Source organism: Myotis daubentonii, chromosome 8 (assembly GCF_963259705.1).
Source record: "Myotis daubentonii chromosome 8, mMyoDau2.1, whole genome shotgun sequence".
In the NCBI taxonomy this organism is placed as follows: Eukaryota; Metazoa; Chordata; class Mammalia; order Chiroptera; family Vespertilionidae; genus Myotis; species Myotis daubentonii.
The window spans coordinates 83,817,718-83,837,560 of NC_081847.1; the positions used below are offsets into that span (position 1 = coordinate 83,817,718).

Below are 19,843 nucleotides of genomic sequence, written 5' to 3' on the forward strand. Positions count from 1 at the left end.
GTGGCAGTGTGTCTGGATTGACCTCCGAGGCTATAAGTCCTCTCTATCAGTAGGGTTTTGTTTTTGTTTTTCTCTATGGTATTTGGAACTGATTCGGGAAAGACCACTGCCCAGAGCTGGTTCCTTGCCACTGTCCGCTGTTTCCCAGGCTCCCCAAAAAGAACTTTCCCCTACAGGCTCTGCGAACGACCCCAACTGGGGAATCCCATGCACTGGGTTTAATATTCAAATGCACGGATCAAAGAGGAACTGTAACAAGAGCCTGATAGTTGTGCGAATTCGCAAGCCTCCACCTTCCAGGGCTGCACACAGTCTCCACGCGCAGTTTCCGCGCGCCCACTCGCCCCTGGCACCAAGCAGCCAGCAGATTGGCAAAGTCCAAGGCTGCTCCTTTACATCCAGTCCAGCTATGGGCTCATTTTTCGCATTCCCTTCTGCCAGCAGCCCTGTGGGGCCCCTTCCCCACTCGTGGGTCACGCTGGTCCCAACAGCTGCGGATTCTGTGGGGCGCAGATTCCGCCCCGCGCGCGCGAACTCGGTCCTCCCTCCAACCTGAACTGCAAACCGCACCTTTAGGGGATGTCCAACCTTTCCGTGAGAAGAAGCAGTGCTCGTCTGAGTTCAGGCAGTCACGCTGCTGCTGCTTGAAATCCCTTGTTTCCAGGTTAGTAGCTGGTCTCTGGATGCCAGCAACAGCTACCCAAGATGGCGCAGTCTCCGCTGCTTAGCTGGCGCACCAGGAGAGGCTTCAGCCGCAGTCTCCAACCGTCCTTTTTTTTTCCTGGGGGTTCTTGGTCTTTCCTAGCTGCAGACAGTCTCTCAGCTGAAAATCCTCTGCCTATTCGGGCTGAATGTTACCCGTTTCAGCTGCTCACCCTTATCTGCTCCAGGACAAGGCACAGGACACGTCTGCTTATACCTTCGCCATTTTCCCTCTCTCTATTTCTCTTTACTTTAGACTGGTAACCACAGTTGTTTGATTTTGGCAAATGTGGCATGCATTTTTTTTATTTTTTATTTTTGAAAATTTAAATAGCAGCTTCTCTCTGGTCTGGAGTGAATGTGCAGGGGTGGGAGTAGACCGGTGAGGAGGGGTGAGTAGACAGGTAAGGAAGTGGTGGAGGGAAGAGCATTGGCCCAGGAACTAGAAGACTTGGGTTCTGCTCCCAACTCTTTGCAGGCTTTTGAGCAAATCTCTTAACTTTTCTAGATTTCAGGTTCCTTCCAGACCCTTAAAATTCTGAACCAAAATCCCACACATAATTTCTGAATTTGTACTTTAAAAACATATCCCTTATTGTTCAGTATGAGTTTGTATTTTCATTTTGCAAACTGAATTTGGACTGAATTTTGTGATGATTGTCATCTTTATTACTGAACTAATAATTTGGAACAACCTACATTTCATGAAGTGCTTCTCCTCCTAATACACTAGATGGCACTATAGGCGAGGCAAATCAAATTACAAAAAAAAAAAAACTTTGACTACCAACGCTAATTTTGGTAAATTAGAAAGGCCTTCACCAAGAGTTCTTGTGTCAACATCTTCAGAAAGATGAATGAAAACTGCCAGTGTTGGACATCTTAATGTCATTTTTATAGTGATTTTCAAACTTTTTTATTGTGATCAACTAAGAAAGACATCTGAGATTGAAATCCAGAACACAGGCATGTGAGCAAACACAACAAAAGTTTCATGAAGCAATAGTAAGCTTCTTACCTGTTACTCATTCTGTGATAATTCTATTGCATTGTACACTATGCTGTTTATAACCCATTAACTTGATATCATGACCTGTAGTTTGAAAACAAACAAACAATTATCTAGTAAGCCTATCATGAAATACCAGATTCTATTTAGCACTTGGCACCATGCCAGGTACTGTGGGCATTTGAAGATACTTCTGTTTTCTGGGAAAGGGAGCAGTTGGTTACGTTGAGACATATTAGATAGCAACCCTGTATGGCATTGAAATTGTGCCCCCAGACTAAAAATCAGTGGAAGCAGATAATTTAAGTGAAGGTTTTATGGAATAGCTTGATCATATGTAAGCCTTTACTTTGATATTAACTTTTGTTAGGAAAATTACATACTGTGGAACGAAAGAAGTCACATGTAGTAGTCACATGAATGGAATGCATATTCTATTCATATAAAGTTCAAAAATGTGAAACCAAAAATGTTTTTTTAATAATATTCTTTTTTAAAAAAATATATTTTATTGATTTTTTACAGAGAGGAAGGGAGAGAGATAGAGAGTTAGAAACATCGATGAGAGAGAAACATCGATCAGCTGCCTCCTGCACATCTCCTACTGGGGATGTGCCCGCAACCCAGGTACATGCCCTTGACCGGAATCGAACCTGGGACCTTTCAGTCCGCAGGCCGACGCTCTATCCACTGAGCCAAACCGGTTTCGGCAATAATATTCTTATTTATTTTAGAGAGGAAGGGGAGAAGGATAGAGAGAAAGAAACATCAATGATGAGAGAGAATCATTGATTGGCTGCCTCCTGCACGCCCCACCTAGGATCGAACCCACAACCCAGGCATGTGCCCTGATCAGGAATTGAAACGTGACCTCCTGGTTCATAGGTCAATGCTCAACCACTGAGCCACACAGGTGGGGCAATATGTATTTTTTTAAAGATACACACATATTTGGTAAAAACATAAAGGAAAAGAGAATAATTAACATAAAAGTCAGTATGGTTGTTACCTCTGGGGTGGGCAAGGGGAATATTATTGGAAGCATTTTATAAATACACTAGAGGCCCGATGCATGAAATTCATGCAAGAGTAGGCCTTCCTCCAGTCGGAGAAAGATAAATATCAGATGATTTCACTCATATGTGGGATATAATGATCAACATAATTTGATGAACAAAAATAGATCCAGAGACAAATGGCAGGGTAGGTGTAGGGCAGTTAGAGAGCAACCAAAGGACTTGTATGCATGCATATTAGCATAACCAATAGACACAGACACTGGGGCGGAGGGGCTCGCCTGCGGTGGAAATGGCTGTGGTGGGGGGGGGGGGCGGTCGATCGAGGAAAAAGGAGACATATGTAAAACTTTAGACAATAAAAAAAAGAGTAGACTTTCCTTGCCCTGGCTGTCGGCACCGGCTTCCCTCTGGCACCCGGGACCCTGGTTTCCCTCGCAGCAGCCCCGGCTTCATCTGGAAGGTTGCCCGGAAGGACATCCAATCTAATTAGCATATTATGCTTTTATTATTACAGGTTTCAGGGAAATTTGAGATACCAGATAACTAAATGCAGCACATTAACACTGTGGATAAATGTAAAAGTCACATAGTCTGAATAAGGATATTATTATGCAGGAATTTCCCTTGTATGGCTTTGCTACTCTATTCTGTGCAGTCAGCCCTGAATGGTTATTGGAGCTCATCTCCACATTGGTGCAGGGACTGGGTAGGACTCTGAGTAAATTTTAGTTGTAAGAGCAGGTAAGTACCTGGGATGTCATGATTCCTGGCTCATGAGTTTATCTTTATTATCACTTTCCTTAACCTGATCCAAATAGGACTGTGTATATTTGTTTCTTCACAGTTATAAGCAATAAAATGCCAATTATCTTGGCAGTAAGAAGTTAACTAATAAAGTGAAATCCTAATTTAAATCATGGTACCTTCGGTTTACAATTAAGAAGTCAGCTCTAAGAAGAAAATAACAATGGCCCTAGCTGGTTTGGCTCAGTGGATAGAGTGTCGGCCTGCGGACAGAAGGGTCCCGGGTTCGATTCCCGTCAAGGGCACGTACCTCGGTTGCAGGCTCCTCCCTGGCCCTGGCCTTGGTCAGGGCTCATGCAGGAGGCAACCAATCGACATTTCTGTCTTTCCCTCTCTCTTCCACTCTCTCTAAAATTCAATGAAAAAAATATCCTTGGGTGAGGATTAAAAAAAAGAAAGTAGCAATGGAAACCAGTTTATATATCCTAAGAAATGCCAAACTGCCTTCCAGCCTTTAAGTCATGCTTCTTGGTTTTGACTGGTACCTTTAACTTCAAGGGTTTCTTGCTATAAAAGGAGTGTTATATCTCATTGTCATCTGATCTAAATTTTCCTTTTTGTTCACAGTGCAAGATGAGGACAGAAGCAAGACGAAAAAATCTTCTTATTTTGATTTTGCATCATTTAACACAGGAAGGGTATGTTACATTGCAAATATTTACAGAGATGACTCCTCTCTTTTTCTGACCTCTGCCTTTTCAGATACACCCTTTAAATAACAAGTCATAGATTTTATTTTTAGAGCTGTTTAATATTTACAGAAAAATTGAGCACAAAGTACAGAGAGGCCCTGGCTGGTGTGGCTCAGTTGGTTGCAGCATCATCCCTTGCACTGAAAGGTGTTGGGTTTGATTCCTGGTCAGGGTACATACCTAGGTTTCTGGTTTGATCCCAGGCTGGGGGAAGAAGCAACTGACTGAGGTCTCTCTCTCTCTCTTTCCCATCTCTCCTTTCCTCTCTCTGGAATCAATTAAAAATTACAGTTAATTTTTTTTTTTAAAGTACAGAGAGTTCCCATATGTGGGCAACCCCCCATGCTGCCCAGTCTCCCCTATTATTAAAATCTTGCATTCATGCGGTACGTTTGATGAACCATACTGTATATGGTATATTATTAGTATCTAAAGTCCGTAGTTTACATCGGGGCTCACTCTGGTGTTGTACAGTTCCATGAGTTTTGAGAAATGCATAATGTCAGGTATCTACCACTGTCATATCATATGGAATAGCTTTGCTGCCCTAAAAATCCCTTGTGCTCTACCTGTCCCTGCCCCATCCTCAGCAACCTAGACACACACTTTTATTGCCGCATGTATCTAGGTATTTTTTGTATTATGTACTTGAAAACTTTATTAACAAAGCTATCCAGCTCATGTGATACACACCTTTTCCCATTCAGGTTTGAAGTTAGTGTAGGCCTTTTTTAATTTTTTATTTTTGTATTACATATGTGTCCTTATCCCTCCTTTGCCCCCAGCCCCATGCCCCTGCTCATGCTCTCACACCCCTGGTGTCTGTGTCCATTGGTTAGGCTTATATGCATGCATATAAGTCCTTTGGTTGATCTCTCCCCCTTACCCCCACCCTCCTCTATCTTCCCTCTGAGGTTTGACAGTCTGATCGATGCTTCTCTGTCTCTGGATCTGTTTTTGTTCATCAGTTTATGTTGTTCATTACATTCCACAAATGAGTGAGATTATGTAATATTTATTTTTCTCCAACTGGCTTATTTCGCTTAACATAATGCTCTCCAGGTCCATCCATGCTGTTGCAAATGGTAGGAGTTTCTTCCTTTTTACAGCAATGTAGTATTCCATTGTGTAGATGTACCACAGTTTTTCTAATCCACTCATCTGCTGATGGGCACTTAGGCTGTTTCCAAATCTTAGCTATTGTAAATTGTGCTGCTATGAACATAGGGGTGCATATATCCTTTCTGATCAGTGTTTCTAGTTTCTTGGGATATATTCCTAGAAGTGGGATCACTGGGTCAAATGGGAGTTCCATTTTTAATTTTTTGAGGAAACTCCATACTGTTCTCCACAGTGGCTGCACCAGTCTGCATTCCCACCAGCAGTGCAAGAGGGTTCCTTTTTCTCCACATCCTCGCCAGCACTTGTCATTTGTTGATTTGTTGATGATAGCCATTCGGACAGGTGTGAGATGGTACCGCATTGTCATTTTCATTTGCATCTGAATTTGAGCATGTTTTCATATGTCTCTTGGATACTCTTTCACAAAGTACCTATTTAGGTCTGTTGCCCATTTTTTGATTGGGTTGTTTATCTTCCTTTTGTTAAGTTGTATGAGTTCCCTGTAAATATTAGAGATTAAACCCTTATTGGAGATAACAGTGGCAAATATGTTCTCTCATGCAGTGGGCTTTCTTGTTGTTTTGTTGATGATTTCTTTTGCTGTGCAGAAGCTTTTTATTTTGATGTAGTCCCATTTGTTTATTTTCTCTATAGTTTCCATTGCCCTAGGAGCTGTATTGGTGAAGATATTGCTTTAGCACATGTCTGAGATTTTGCTGCCTGTGGATTCCTCTAAGATTTTTATGGTTTCCTGTCTTACGTTTAAGTCCTTAATCCAGTGAGTTTCCCAGCGTCCCACTGCTGGCCATGTACACAGAGATAATACTCTTAATCCTGTTTTTCTTCCTTCAAAATAAAGAAATTGCATTGACCAGAATGACCTATGCTCAGCTCTTTTCTGTGCAATGCCTATCTTATAACTGGCCAGGGGAGGGAATTTTGCCACCTACCTGTTAAGGCATAAAGAGTTTACTGTGTGTTAACAAAACATGCATTTCTCCTTTTTGCCATGAGATGGCTCCTTGCATCTTGAATCAATGAAAATTTTACTTATAGTAATATTCCCTGAGACCTGCTGGGAAAGGGACTTATGAATGGATTATCAAGATGAAAAGTGAATTTATAATGTAGATATTTTTTTAAAAAAATTTTAAATTGACTTCAGAGTGAGGAAGGGAGAAAGGAGGAGAGAGATAGAAACATCAATGATGAGAATCACTGATCAACTGCCTTCTACTGGGGACTGAGCCCACAACCCAGGCATGTGCCCTGACCAGAATTGAACCATAACTGCCTAGTTCATAGGTTGAAGCTCAACCACTGAGCTACACCCAATGGGCTAATATAGGTATTTTTAAGGACATATCAATGTCAGAAAAATACTCTCGCCTTTAACAAAATACTAAGAATTCAGCAAAGAGAATAGATTATTGTGGATTGAAATAAACAATCAGAGAAAGCTTTGTAGAGAAGGGATATGAGCTGGCCTTTTTCTTTTCATTTTTATTTTTTAATTATAGCTGACATACAGTGAAAGATGTGTAGAATGCCAATAGACAGATGTGATGGACAAGGACATCCTAGGCAAGGGCAAAGAGGAAGAAGAGGCATGGAATAACTGAACAATTAGGGAAACGGAAAGACTAGAGTTCAGAAATGTGAGGGAGAATTGGTGAAATCAGACAGTGGAGGTCATGGTACAGGTCCTCGTAGCACCACATGTGCATCCCCTCAGACTCAGAGCCTGTTACCAGCCTCTGTCTCTCCTGCTGTGTCTTGCTTATTAGTGCTCACTGCTTGTCCTGGGGTCCTGTCCTGTCACTGTTGGTTAAGAAGCTCTAGTGGCTCCTGCGAACCCTATCAAGTTCAGACCTCATTCAAACTCAAGTAGTGAAACAGGAACACACGGAAGCAGTTTTGTTTCTCTGATCAATTAGTTTAGGAAACACGGGACCTGCCATTATCTAGTATAATTTTTTTAAAGTAAAAACTATGATCCTGGAAAGAGTTTAGAATATAGTGCGATGTCAGTAAAGACTACAAGCCATTTATAGTCTCTGTTTCTATCTTCCTTTTTTTTCTTGCTTACAAGTGCAAATATATGTGTATTTAGTCATTTAAAAATGTTTGGAACCGAAGCCGGTTTGGCTCAGTAGATAGAGCGTCGGCCTGCGGACTGAAGGATCCCAGGTTCGATTCGGCCAAGGGCACATGCCCAGGTTGCAGGCTTGATCCCCAGTGTGGGGCATGCAGGAGGCAGTTGATCAATGATTCTCTCTCATCATTGATGTTTCTATCTCTCTCTCCCTTTCCCTTCTTCTCTGACATCAATAAAAATATATTTTAAAAATGAATAAAAATAAAAATGTTTGGAAAGATAGAGAAAATGTTAACAGTCATTATCTATGAGTGGTGGAATTTTCTTTTGACTTATCAGTATTTTCTAGTTTTTTTCTTAAATTAGCATATATTATTTCATACTAAAAAGTCATTAATGAAAAATGGATTTAGCTCATCTCTCTGTAAAATGGGGATTAAGACAGAATGTAGAAGCCAGGTGCGTCATCAGTAAGTATAGAAGCTGACTGAGTACAGCCAGTTGACGTTTGCAAGTTCTTTAAAATTAGCAAGGTCATGGGAAATAATCATAACCTTCTTTTTTTAAAAATATATTTTTATTGATTTCAGAGAGGAAGGGAAGGGGGAGAGAGAGATAGAAACACCAATGATGAGAAAGAATCATCGATCAGCTGCCTCCTGCACGCCCCACACTGGGGACCAAGCCCGCGACCCGGGCACGTGCCCTTGACTGGAATCGAACCCGGGACCCCTCAGTCTGCAGGCTGACACTCTATCCACTGAGCCAAATTGGCCAGGGCAATCATAACCTTCTTTAACAAAATTCAGTCTTCCAAATGGCCTGAATCTGGGCCAGGGAAGAGAGCATAACAATGATAAAAAAGTTTTCTCCTTCTACCTTCTGGATTCAAGTCAAACAGAAGGAATTACAGCCTGTAGTAGGAATTCTTAATCTTGGGTTTTTGATAAACCCCTGAAGTTGTATGCTAATCTGTGCACATGTGTCAGGAGAGAGTCCTTGCTTTTATAAACAAGTTAACTAAGACTATGGGCTGGAGAGTCTTTCCACTTTCAGAGGATTGTGGGACAAGGCACTTATTTTTATTGCTAAGACTACTTAAGTCAGACAGCTTTTCAATGAAACAGGTTAAAAATGACAGTGAAGAACCTATGGTGAAGATACTACTTACACCTAGAAGTAGGAATGTGTGACTGATGGAAATATTACCAGAAATAATACATCCAACTGGATGACATCTTCTTATACCAACTTTCCTCTGTGATGTTGCTCAATATATCGTGGGAATTTTCTTCAGAGCTCATGACATATTCTTTTAAATCGCCTCAATGATGGGCAAATCGTGCCTATTGGGGCTGAATTTGGGTTTTATCAATTGTCAAATGTTGCCTAAAATGAATAAAGAGGTAAATACCCACTTTTGGCTACAAATGAAAAGGTAAATCACAAGATATTTTCATAGTTGACTTATTTGACTGAACACTTCTAACAACGTTTTAAACAATAATGGCTCTGGACTTTTAATACCTGTTTGCTTTTGTTCTTTCTACTCAGGGTTAATTTTTGTTTGTTTTTTTCTTCTGTGCAATGGCCAGATATATCGATACAGCTAATGCTTTAGAGCAAGAAACTCAACTGGGGTTACGACGCTTTGAAGTTTGCGACAACGTTGACCTTGAAACTATTTTGATGGACTATGAGAGCTATTATTTTATAAAATTTCAGAAATACCCCAAAATTATCAAAAAGGCACCAGACACAGGTACATGGCTATTTTCTAGAAATAAAACTTTATCTCATCTTTAAGATTAGCATTTCCTCCTCCTTTTATTCCCAGATAGATGGTGCCCCTCATGCTGTACTGAAGGACTAGACCAGACAGATCCCGTAGCTTCCCCTAAATTCAGTGCAATTTAAATATGATCTGTGGACATGGACATTCCTTTAGTTATGTTGGCATTTGTTTGAGGAACATGTTTGAGGACAATGAAGGCAAAACCTCAGAGTATCACAGGTCCTTTTTTTTTTCCAATTCTAGTTTACATTCAATCATATTTGTATTGGTTTCAGGTGTACAGCACCGTGGTTAGACAATCAAATACTTCACGGGTTCTTTTTAGAAGCCCAACATTACTTTCACTTCTGTAGAGAGGGAAAGAGCTGTTCGAAGAGGATAAATGACAGAAGATTCTTTTCTTGCGAGGAAGACCTATTATCTATCTTGAAAATAACATGAAAATGAGTATCGGTGAAGCTAATAGCTCATGTATAGATAATGAAATGCTTTAGAAAGCCATCAATCCAGATAATGATCAATATTTTGCAAAGACCCAGTATAGGTTAACAGTCAAGGAGGCTGGCTGGAGGAAAGATCTAAAGTGAGGGCCCTATGTTTTGTAGTAACATTGACTTAGAAGTCTGTAAGTGGGGGAAGTAATTATAAACCAAGGGAGATCATTGTCCTGTTTACAAGGCACTCGTTAAGCCACAGACTTTAACATTTCATGTGGGGACCAGGAAATCAAGAGGAATGTCAATTAAAAATAGCTAGGGCCGAATCTCAGAGCTGGAAGGGGTCTGAGAGAGAGGTGTTTTATCTAAACTCCCTTCTAGTGCAGGGTTCAGAGCCCTTGGCTGCTGGATCTGAGTCATGGCAGAGAAAGCAAGGACTCTTAACCACTGGGACACTAGACCTATTATTGACATGATCTGATTTCTAAATTGCCAGCTCTGATCTAGCTTGGAAATGCCTTCTCCTGGGATATGCACACTAACTCTTTATGTTCAGGTAAACTGGCAGAGTACGACTGATAAACAGTACCTGCCAGACTCATGGGATTGTATTGGTGTCCCACAGACCAAGGCAAAATATTTTCAAGTTCATGAAAACCTAATGAAATGGTAACTAAGCCCATACTGGAGTTGTCACTAGGTCCATGGTCTCCAACAGGTTTAATATCCAAGGCCTTTGGGGTCTTTCTCTACCTGGAAATATTTGGGAAGCCTGGGCTTCTTTCTCTTCACTGGTAGTTTCACTTCTCTCTAGATAAGAGTAGCTTAGAGTCTTTAAATTCCAAAAGGCTGTTGCACAAATTTAAAAGCAATGTAAAAGGACAAACATACTTGAAAAATCACTTTCTCTTAAAAATGAAATTCTTTCCTTTTCCTCCCAATATCTGTTTTGCTGCAGCAGAAAGTAACTTACCACCAAGAAGTGGAGGGAAGGCCAGAAGGTAAAGTAATGGTAATTCATCTTGATCAACTCAACTCTAGGAGTTTGTGGGACCCTTTCAGAAGATGCTCCAGTGTGGCTCCATGCCTGTCTACCAGCAGCGCCAGGCTGTGGTCATGTGATTTAAGTGGCCCCAGCCATGTGTTCGCTCATGTTACAAATGTCCAGGACATGGGCCAATGTCTGTCAGTTCTCCTGGTTTTACTGCGAATAGTTGCACCCACTTATGCTCTGTCTTTCTCGGCTCAGTGGTTTGAAAAGGATGGACCTCAGAGATGAAAAGACCTGGGTTCAGTTCTGGGCTCTGCTTCTGACAAGCTAGGAGAATGTTTCTGACACATAGTGAGTTCCCTGCACATACTGAGCACCCAAGAAATATTTTCCCTTTTAAAATCATACCTGAGTTTCTTTGTGCACGCCCATGTCCTGACCTATCTGAAGATAATCAGGCCTTTCTTTTCTCCTCCTTTTCTGGCACTCATCTTATATTCCTTTCTCTAGCTTCTCAAATCCAAATCTCATTTAGGACTTACAGCATATGATGGAATTCCTCTGTCTCTTGACCATTCTGGGGAGACACAAGGTCCCACCACTCTTGCCCCAGTGTCCTCCGCATTCCCTTCTTCCCACTCCCAACTCACACCCACAGTCAGAGCCTGTTCAGAAATGGCCAGGAGTGCAAGGACATGGGTGCCAAGGACGGCATAGCTTTGGGGCATGAAGGCCTGTAGATTTTTCCGTTATAATAAGGCCCAAACCTTAGGGGAGGGTTGAAATGGGGTTTTAGTAGGGGCCCCACAACCATTCAGTCAGTGAACAAAATTTCTTTTTTTAAAAAAATATATTTTATTGATTTTTTACAGAGAGGAAGGGAGAGAGATAGAGAGTTAGAAACATCAATGAGAGAGAATCATCAATCAGCTGCCTCCTGCACATCTCCCACTGGGGATATGCCCAAAACCCAGGCACATGCCCTTGACCGGAATCGAACCTGGGACCTCTCAGTCCGCAGGCCGACGCTCTATCCACTGAGCCAAACCAGTTTCGGCAACAAAATTTCTTTAAATCTTAGAATGCAATGGAAGAAAACTTAGATTATAATCACAAGCAACCAATTAGGCCTTTAGGAGGTATGAGTTCCGTGTGCCCCACTAAGTTCCTTGCCCTTGTGACTCCAGTCCCTGGTGTGCAGCCTAAGAAGGAAGGGGCAGACACCTCACAGGCCTGTTTGGCATCATTTATAAAATGGCTGTGGAGCCCTGAAAGCTTTGTGATAATATGCTGCCTGAGGCTACCTTTGCTTTGCACTATTCTTTAGGAATGTTTTATTGTTTTGACCGAATGTTATTCTTTTATTTATAGTTGCCATAAAGCTAGTCAGACTCTGGTAATAAATAAGTACTTCTGAATAGACCCAGTGAGGAACATTTTAAGAGGCCGGCTTTGGGGAACACATTGAGATTCTGATTATTTTTCAGCCAGACGTTCATGCTTGACATTAGCTCAGCATTCCTTACCTGGCAGAACATTCTGTGAGCGAATGTCATTGGAGAGCTTTGCTTCCCTTTTGGGATAGAGGTTGATGGCTTGGGGTTCCTTCAGCTCTCCTCTGAGTAGATGTTTGCACCCGCAAGCATGAAGGTTGGATAGCAAATGGCTGGGATCAGGATGGATAACTAGGAAAATAATGAATGGTATTTGTTTACAGCTTTATACTCAAAGATAGTTGTTGAAATGAGAGGTTGTATCATGAGACTGGCTACTAACAGATGAAAGTGCCTTTTCCTAATTCTTGCATCTCACACCAAAGAGCAAGCTCCCAGCTTAGAAATTTGCAGCTGACCCCAAGAAGGAAAACTACTTTAATGTGATGGATGACAGAATTAGGATGCCATAAGGTCTTGACAATTTAGGAGATGGGCCCAAAATAAGAAGATGAAATTTAATGAAATATGATTTAAACTCTATCCAAAGATTCACAACAAATACCTCCCCTATTACAAAACCAGAGACCTAGGAATCTGAGTGAACTGCAGATGCAGTGTGAGTCAACAGTGTAGTGTGACTGCTAATGTGGTTTTGGGTTTCATCAATAGAAATAGTCTGGAAAGTAGGAGGTGGCTCTATTCTGGTCAGAAGACTGGATTAAAGGTGCCCAGGATGAGTAAGAATCTAGGAGCCAGATGACCTTAGGAATGACTGGAGAAACTGGAGATGTTTAGTTTGAAGAACAGAAGACTTGGGGTGGGGGTGGTCCCTACAATAATGCAGTAGCTGTTGTCACTCTCTAGAGAGAGATTGGATCTTCTCTGCAAAATTCCACAGGTCACACCTAGAACTAGTGACTGAAGTTAATTAACAGGGTGAATTTGGTTCCATATTAGAAAGAATTTTACATCCTTAGAGCTGATTGGAAAGGAATTGTGTTGCTTTGCACATTAGTGCACTTGGTTTTGGTTATGTTAAAGCAAATCTGTGAATCATTTGCCTCCAGTGGGAAAATAGGCTTCCTGTTTCCTTACAGCCCCACAGGGTGTTGAGGCAAATTTAACTCTCTCTATAGGTCTATATCTATCTATCTATCTATCTATCTATCTATCTATCTATCTATCTATATATCATTATCTATCTATCTATCTTCATCATCATCTATTTATCCTTACTTCATTTAAATCAATGCTATTCACAAGGGTTTGCACTCATGAAATGTCTGGTATTCATTTCATAGATTTTCATTGCTGTGCCAGCAAAAGACCTGAGGGGCAGACATTCTTGTTCCTAATCTACAGATGAAAAACAGATGCCCTGATAAACTGGCAGTTGTTCCTCTCATGACATTTACCCCATTGGGCCCAATACTGTAGTTGCCACGTGTGGACATTGGTGGTATTGTTGGCATAGATGGTCTCACTGGCCAAATAGCTATATGGCTATAGTAGACATGACCAACTTTTTCTTTCTCACAAAGAAATGGAGTTGAAATGGCAGCTCTCTGAGACCACTTAGCACAGGGGGAGAAAAATTTTAGAAATGCATCTCACGTGAGGGGGCAAGAGAATGAGAGAACCAAACACCTGATGATGTGGGTATCTGTGTAGGGAACAAGTATATTTTACCTCTGTACTGATGTGTAACATAGATACAGTCAAGGCATATATACTCATAACTACCACTGCTGGCAGTCCACCAGCAGGCTCCCTCCCCAGTCAATACCCCCATCGCCACCTCAGTTAGCCACTAATTCTGACTTCCAGCCCCATCAATTCGTTTTGCCTGAAGTATACAATTCTGGTGAAAATTTGTTTTATAAACATGAATGACATGTGACAACAGATGTGGTAAGGTTGCTTTCCTTCCATTAGCCCCCTTTGGCATCTATTGCGCACAGTATTATGGGAGGTATTTAAGTAGACAAAGCACACCCAACACACTGGTTTGAAACCATGGACAAATCCCTAGGCTTTCCAATGCTCATTTATCTGGGTGGAGGATCCTTCCTCCTGTGCCTTTCCCCTGCTCTTCCAGAGGGAAGGGGGAGTGGGAGCTGGGTGGAGGTGGAAAGAAACAAGGGATGGATGTTTGTAAAGCATTTTAGGAAAAGAAAGCTATTTAGAGAAGGGCTGAAGCCATGGGTCATGAAAGGGAAGTGCAGAGAGTGAGTCAGGGGCCTCTAGGAGGAGGTGGCCCTCTAGCTCCGTCTTGCAAGAATCTAATGGGTAGATTGAGTGAGTCAGGCTTGGATGGACAGGATAGGGGTGCAGATGTTAGGGCCCTATTGTGGTATACCTGTCTATCTTTCAAGAACTCTGTGTGCTCCACATGTTGTTTAGTTACCTCAGACTAAGTGGTTAGAATAATTTCCTTCAAGTTCTTTGTTTCCTCCCCTAGGGTGATGAATGACAGTTGTCAAAATCTTCCCATGATCAGTCAGCTAAGGCCACGGTCCAAAACCACGGTGGGGAAGCCAGGGGAAGCCAAACACCTCTATAAGGAACATCCTAAACAGGTCAGGACAGCTTTGCTTGGTGTTGGTAAAAAAGCAGGTGTCTGAGAAATAGCCCCAAGAAAACAGTCACTTTTTTCTTTTGAGGACCTATGTTTTTTTAAATTGCTGTATGATTTCACTAAATTGTAGATTTTCTTCCAAGTCGCTGGGTTAAAACTACAAGCAAATTCCTAGTCTTCCTAATGTTTCTGACTTTTGAGTGGGAGGGCTCCTCCCTCCCTAGCCTTTCCCCTGGTCTGTGTGCTGGGTGACAGCCCTCGAGGGGTGAGCCCTGGGCATGGCAGGAGGGCTTGTTTGCTGCAGAGTCCCATCTTCCCATTTGAGGTAACTGTAGTTAGCAGACCTTCCTGTCCTGAAGCACCTTCCTAGGTTCCTAGATATGGGCCAGAGGTTGTCTTGGGTGTGGCTGGCCTCAGAGTCTCCTGTTGGATTTCTCTGAAGTGACACGGTTGGTCCCCACCCCAGACCTCCACACTGGACTTTCTGGGGGAGACGGGGAGCAAGAGGAGAGAGTCCAGCAGGCAGGTGAGACCAGCAGCTCCTGATTTGGGAGATCCAGGCCTAGAGATTCCTGGTTTAGGACAAAACATACCAGATTTCTAAGGGAACAGAACCAGTAGAGACTGTGAAACATAATTAATGCCAAAGATATCCCGGGTGGGTAGAAAGAAATAATCACAAACGTCAGTTGGTCAAAAGGAATCTCTCACCCTCAAAGAGGTTGGGTGGTCTGGTCATTGTAGTCTGACTCAGGCAGAAGGGAAGTGGAAGGGCAGAAGATAAATCCCACAGGAGCTGGCTGGCTGCTGCCCTTCAAACTCAGCACCCCTGGCCACAAACACCTTTGGTCCCAGGAGAAAAGACAAGCCAGCAAGTGGGAATGGGTTGAGACATTGGAAAAGCTGCTTGCTTCCAAGGCCAGCTTCTTCCATGTGGCACAGGTAGATTGTTAGTTCATCTTGAGGCTGCACAGAAGTGGCCGAATTACACATGGGGTTCCCCATTTACAGAACCGACCTCCAGCATTTGCCATTTGATTTGGGGTAATGGAATAGGCAGTTATAACCAGCATCTCTATGTCCCTTTTGACTTCTACCTGTCTTCCTCTTTCTTCAGGAGGTTGTCAATAACACTGGCATGGAGAGAGCCGACTTTGGCTTAACTATATCAGGAATCAACAGAGGCCGTGGAGGAGAAAATGTCCGTCCACAAAGAGTGAGTGGAACTCATGAACCTGACACTGAAAGGGAAAATCCCCTTTTCTTTTAAAAAAATGATAATAAAAATGTTATTTCTGTCAAACAGAAAAGTTACTATGTAATGATCAAAGGTTGACTATGTAATGACCAAAGGTTGGCTGTGAGGTGAACTGGAAAGAGCACTAGGTAAGGATTAGAACCCTGGAGTTCTGGTCTGACTCTTCCTTCTAGATGAATGGACTTGAATGAACTGCCTCATCTCTAAGGAGCTCAGTTTCCTCATTTGCAAGTTGAGATATTTGGAAGAGATTGTTTCTAATGTTCCTTTCAGCTTAAAATTCTGTGATTAAAATAATAAACATTGGCATGACTGTTCTGCATTATTTAAGAAGTGACCTCACCCTAGCTGGTTTGGTTCAGTGGATAGCATATTGGCCTGTGGAATGAAGGGTCCCAGGTTCGATTCTGGTCAAAGGCACATACCACCAATGCAGGCTGGATCCCTGGTCCTGGTTGGGACTCGTGTGGGTGTCAACCAATCAATGTGTCTCTCTGATATCCATGTTTCTTTCTCTCTGTATCTCCCCCTCCCTTCCATTCTCTCTAAAAATCAATGGAAAAAATCCTCGGATGAGGATTAACAACCACAAAAAAAGGGCCTCACATTCATTCTTTTCTGCCTGTCAGTAGTTGTTGATTAGTGGTGTCACCTTTCTCCTTGGAGGTATGGCTTCACCTGGAATGTAATTTCCTGTGAACCATGGAACCTATGTTGACAGAGAGTTGATCTTGTCCTTGATAGATATCCTACCTCTTTCACGACGAACCTCATGTCCTGATTTGTAAATAATAGTTTCTCAAAAGAAAAGACCCAAATTGGGTGAATGTAGGCAAAAGGCCGGTAAAACATGTCACTTGGAAATGAAAAGTAGCATCAACACCAACATATCTCTTGATTGTAACTTCTAGAGTTGTATTTCTTTTTCTTTTCTTTTTTTTAAAATATATTTTATTGATTTTTCACAGAGAGGAAGGGAGAGAGATAGAAAGTTAGAAACATCGATGAGAGAGAAACATCGATCAGCTGCCTCCTGCACATCTCCCACTGGGGATGTGCCCGCAACCCAGGTACATGCCCTTGACCGGAATCGAACCTGGGTCCCTTCAGTCCGCAGGCTGATGCTCTATCCACTGAGCCAAACCGGTTTCGGCTAGAGTTGTATTTCTTTAAGAGTCATCTTTCTTTTCTTTCTTTGATCAAGTTCTTACTTCTAGTCAACTCTTCTCAGCCATACTCAACTCTGGGTTGTGCATATTTAGAGAGGAAGCTGGGGGCATCTCCTTGGAAATCAAGGGGGCTGTCTCATTGGCCTGAACTGACTCTTTTCAGGGCCTCAAATATATGAGTGATTGCTGGAGAAACCATTTGAATCTGTGTCCCCCATGGAGAAACACGTCCCTGGTTACCTTCACTACTTTCACTGTATTTTCAGCCACTTTTGTGCCCAGCAGTTTTGTGGCATTCGTTTCTCTCCTGAATGCCTCAAGTTCACATGGATGGATGTTTCTGATCAGGTCATAAGGAAGGGACTATTTAACCCAGCACTTAACCTTTGGAAGAGCCTGGCTGTAAATTCTCTCACAGCAGAAATGTCCTCAGGGGTAAATGTACATGATTTTCTTCCTAGCATTTCAGATGTTTATAAGCTGAATGAGGGTGTATGGCCAGGAGGCTGAACTCCAAAGTGTGTCTCTCATTGCCATGGTAGGGCCCTCAGCTTCAGGATTCCCCAGCCCCCGTTGCAACTTTAATAGGCATGTTGCTCCTGAAGGTAATGTCTTTGGAATCAGCCTGTCTAGGTTCAAACCCCGGCTCAGACCTCCCAGCTGTGTAACCTTGGACAAGTTGTTCAATCTCTCTAAACCTCATTTCTTTCAGCTGCAAAATGGAAATAATCATAGGGTCACTTTAAATGTCATAATAAATGGAGGGTCTTAGTACAGTGCCCAGCACACAATAAACACTCAATAAATGCCAACTATAATTATTGTTATTTGTTTTTGCACACATCCTTACTATTTCCTTCTTCCTAGAGGGGAGACAAGGTGGATTTGGAGGGAGTATGAGAGACAAGTATCTGGGTTTGAATCCTGGCCTGAAGCCACTTGTTAACTGTGTGGCCCTGGGCAGATCATGGAATTTCCCTCTGTGAAACTAGGCTATCACAACTGACTAACAGAAGTGTTGTAAGACTTAGAAAAAAATCAAAAGTACAGATTGGTAGTTACAAAATAGTCATGGGGATGTAAAGTACAGAATGGGAAAATAGTCAATAATCTAAATATATAAAAGGCTAATATGCAAAGTGTCCCCTCGGGAGTTCTATAGGGAGACCAGGAGTTTGACTTGGAGACCAGGAGTTCGATTGCTCGCTATGATGTGCGCTGGCCACCAGGGGGCGGCGTGGAATGAAAGAAGGCCCTAGGCCTAGGGACCCTACCTGTGCATGAATTCTGTGCACGGGGCCTCCAGTATTGTAATAACTCTGTATAATGCCATGTGGGTACTGGAAATATGGGGGAGAAGAGGGGAACACTTTGTAAAGTATATGATTGTCTAACCACTATATTATACACCTGAAATTAATACAAAATAATATTGACTATAAACTGTAATTGAAAAATATTTTAAAAAATTTTAAAAATGAAATAATCCTTGCAAGGTAGCTTTGTGCCAGGTACTCTACTGAGAAAGTCCATAGTAAATAGGAACTATCATTACTTTTGGGCCAATGAGTCTTTCCTGTGTGTGTGATGTTCCAAAAGGAGGAGGCAGTGTAGGGAAATAGACATGTAAGGAAGCAGATGGTCTGTGTCAGGAACTGAAAAATGCTTGTGAATTTCCACTTAAACCAACTTCATTCTGAAGAATTTATTTACAACTTGGTTTTTTTTTCTAGAGTGCCCTCACTTCAGGAAATTACCTTGTTCATTATTAGTGCAGGTTATTTTAAAGCTTCACTTTCAGTTTGGCCTACACACCAAGGAACATTAATGTGTCTTGGTTTAATGATGCCGAGCTATTAAGGATAGTCTTTCCTCAAGTTTTAATGGTGTAAATAAACCATTGCTCCCTTTCAGGGCCAAATCATTGACTTCCAAGGGCTGCTCACAGACGCTTTCAAAGGAGCAACCAGCGAACTTGGCTCGAACAGCTTTGAGTGTGACCCAGACCCTGCAGTAAGTGGCTAAAATGTGTCATTCATCTTGTAAACTGCCAAAGTCCAGAAGAACTTTAGAGATATAATTTTGAGTCAAAGAAACCTTGAGATCGGGTAGAAGGTCATAGCAATCCACCACCATTTGTGTCACTGTGATCCATGCCCTCTTTTTCTTCCTAAATTATGAAGCAATGTTATAACATGAGGTGTTCTGCTCCCATCATCAGGAACGACTGCTGAAACCTCTGAGTGCATTTATTGGCATGAACAGTGAGATGCGAGAACTGGCAGCTGTGGTGAGCCGGGTAAGATCAGATATTCAATTCACAATTTACAGAGGTGGATTGGAGCTCCTGGAGCATTGTGGGCTGCTTCTTTTATTAATAACAATAAATATGATCATTTATTTATAAAGTGCCCCCACTTGCAAAGGCACTCATATTGTTTAGAGGCACAATAATGCATGATAAATAAATTATAGAATCATAAAATTACAATATAAAAAGCCCACCATCTCACTATAGAGGCCAAGAAAACCAAAAAGACTTCGAAAGTAAGGGACAGACGGGTGAAAGGTTTTAGGCTGAGCCAAGAGTTAAAGAAAGAAAGCCTCTTAGAGAAGGAAAGAGCATGTCTGCATCTTGTTTAAACAGTCAAAGCCTGGAAATAGAGATGTCAGGACTCTGATGATTTCACAAGTGGAAATTTCCATGAAATACAAGATTAGTAGGAAAGAGCT

General features: G+C 42.0%; 1 protein-coding gene across 1 annotated transcript in view; it reads left to right on the plus strand.

The window, feature by feature from the left end:
- KATNAL2 (katanin catalytic subunit A1 like 2) overlaps positions 1–19,843 on the plus strand; it is a 145,250-nt gene that overhangs the window by 101,598 nt on the left and 23,809 nt on the right. The window contains exons 2-8 of the mRNA XM_059707234.1: positions 4,102–4,172; positions 9,042–9,208; positions 10,637–10,679; positions 14,567–14,684; positions 15,801–15,899; positions 19,025–19,123; positions 19,332–19,409. Of these exons, the coding sequence (XP_059563217.1) occupies positions 4,102–4,172; positions 9,042–9,208; positions 10,637–10,679; positions 14,567–14,684; positions 15,801–15,899; positions 19,025–19,123; positions 19,332–19,409 (675 nt within the window). The remainder of the gene's footprint in view (positions 1–4,101; positions 4,173–9,041; positions 9,209–10,636; positions 10,680–14,566; positions 14,685–15,800; positions 15,900–19,024; positions 19,124–19,331; positions 19,410–19,843) is intronic.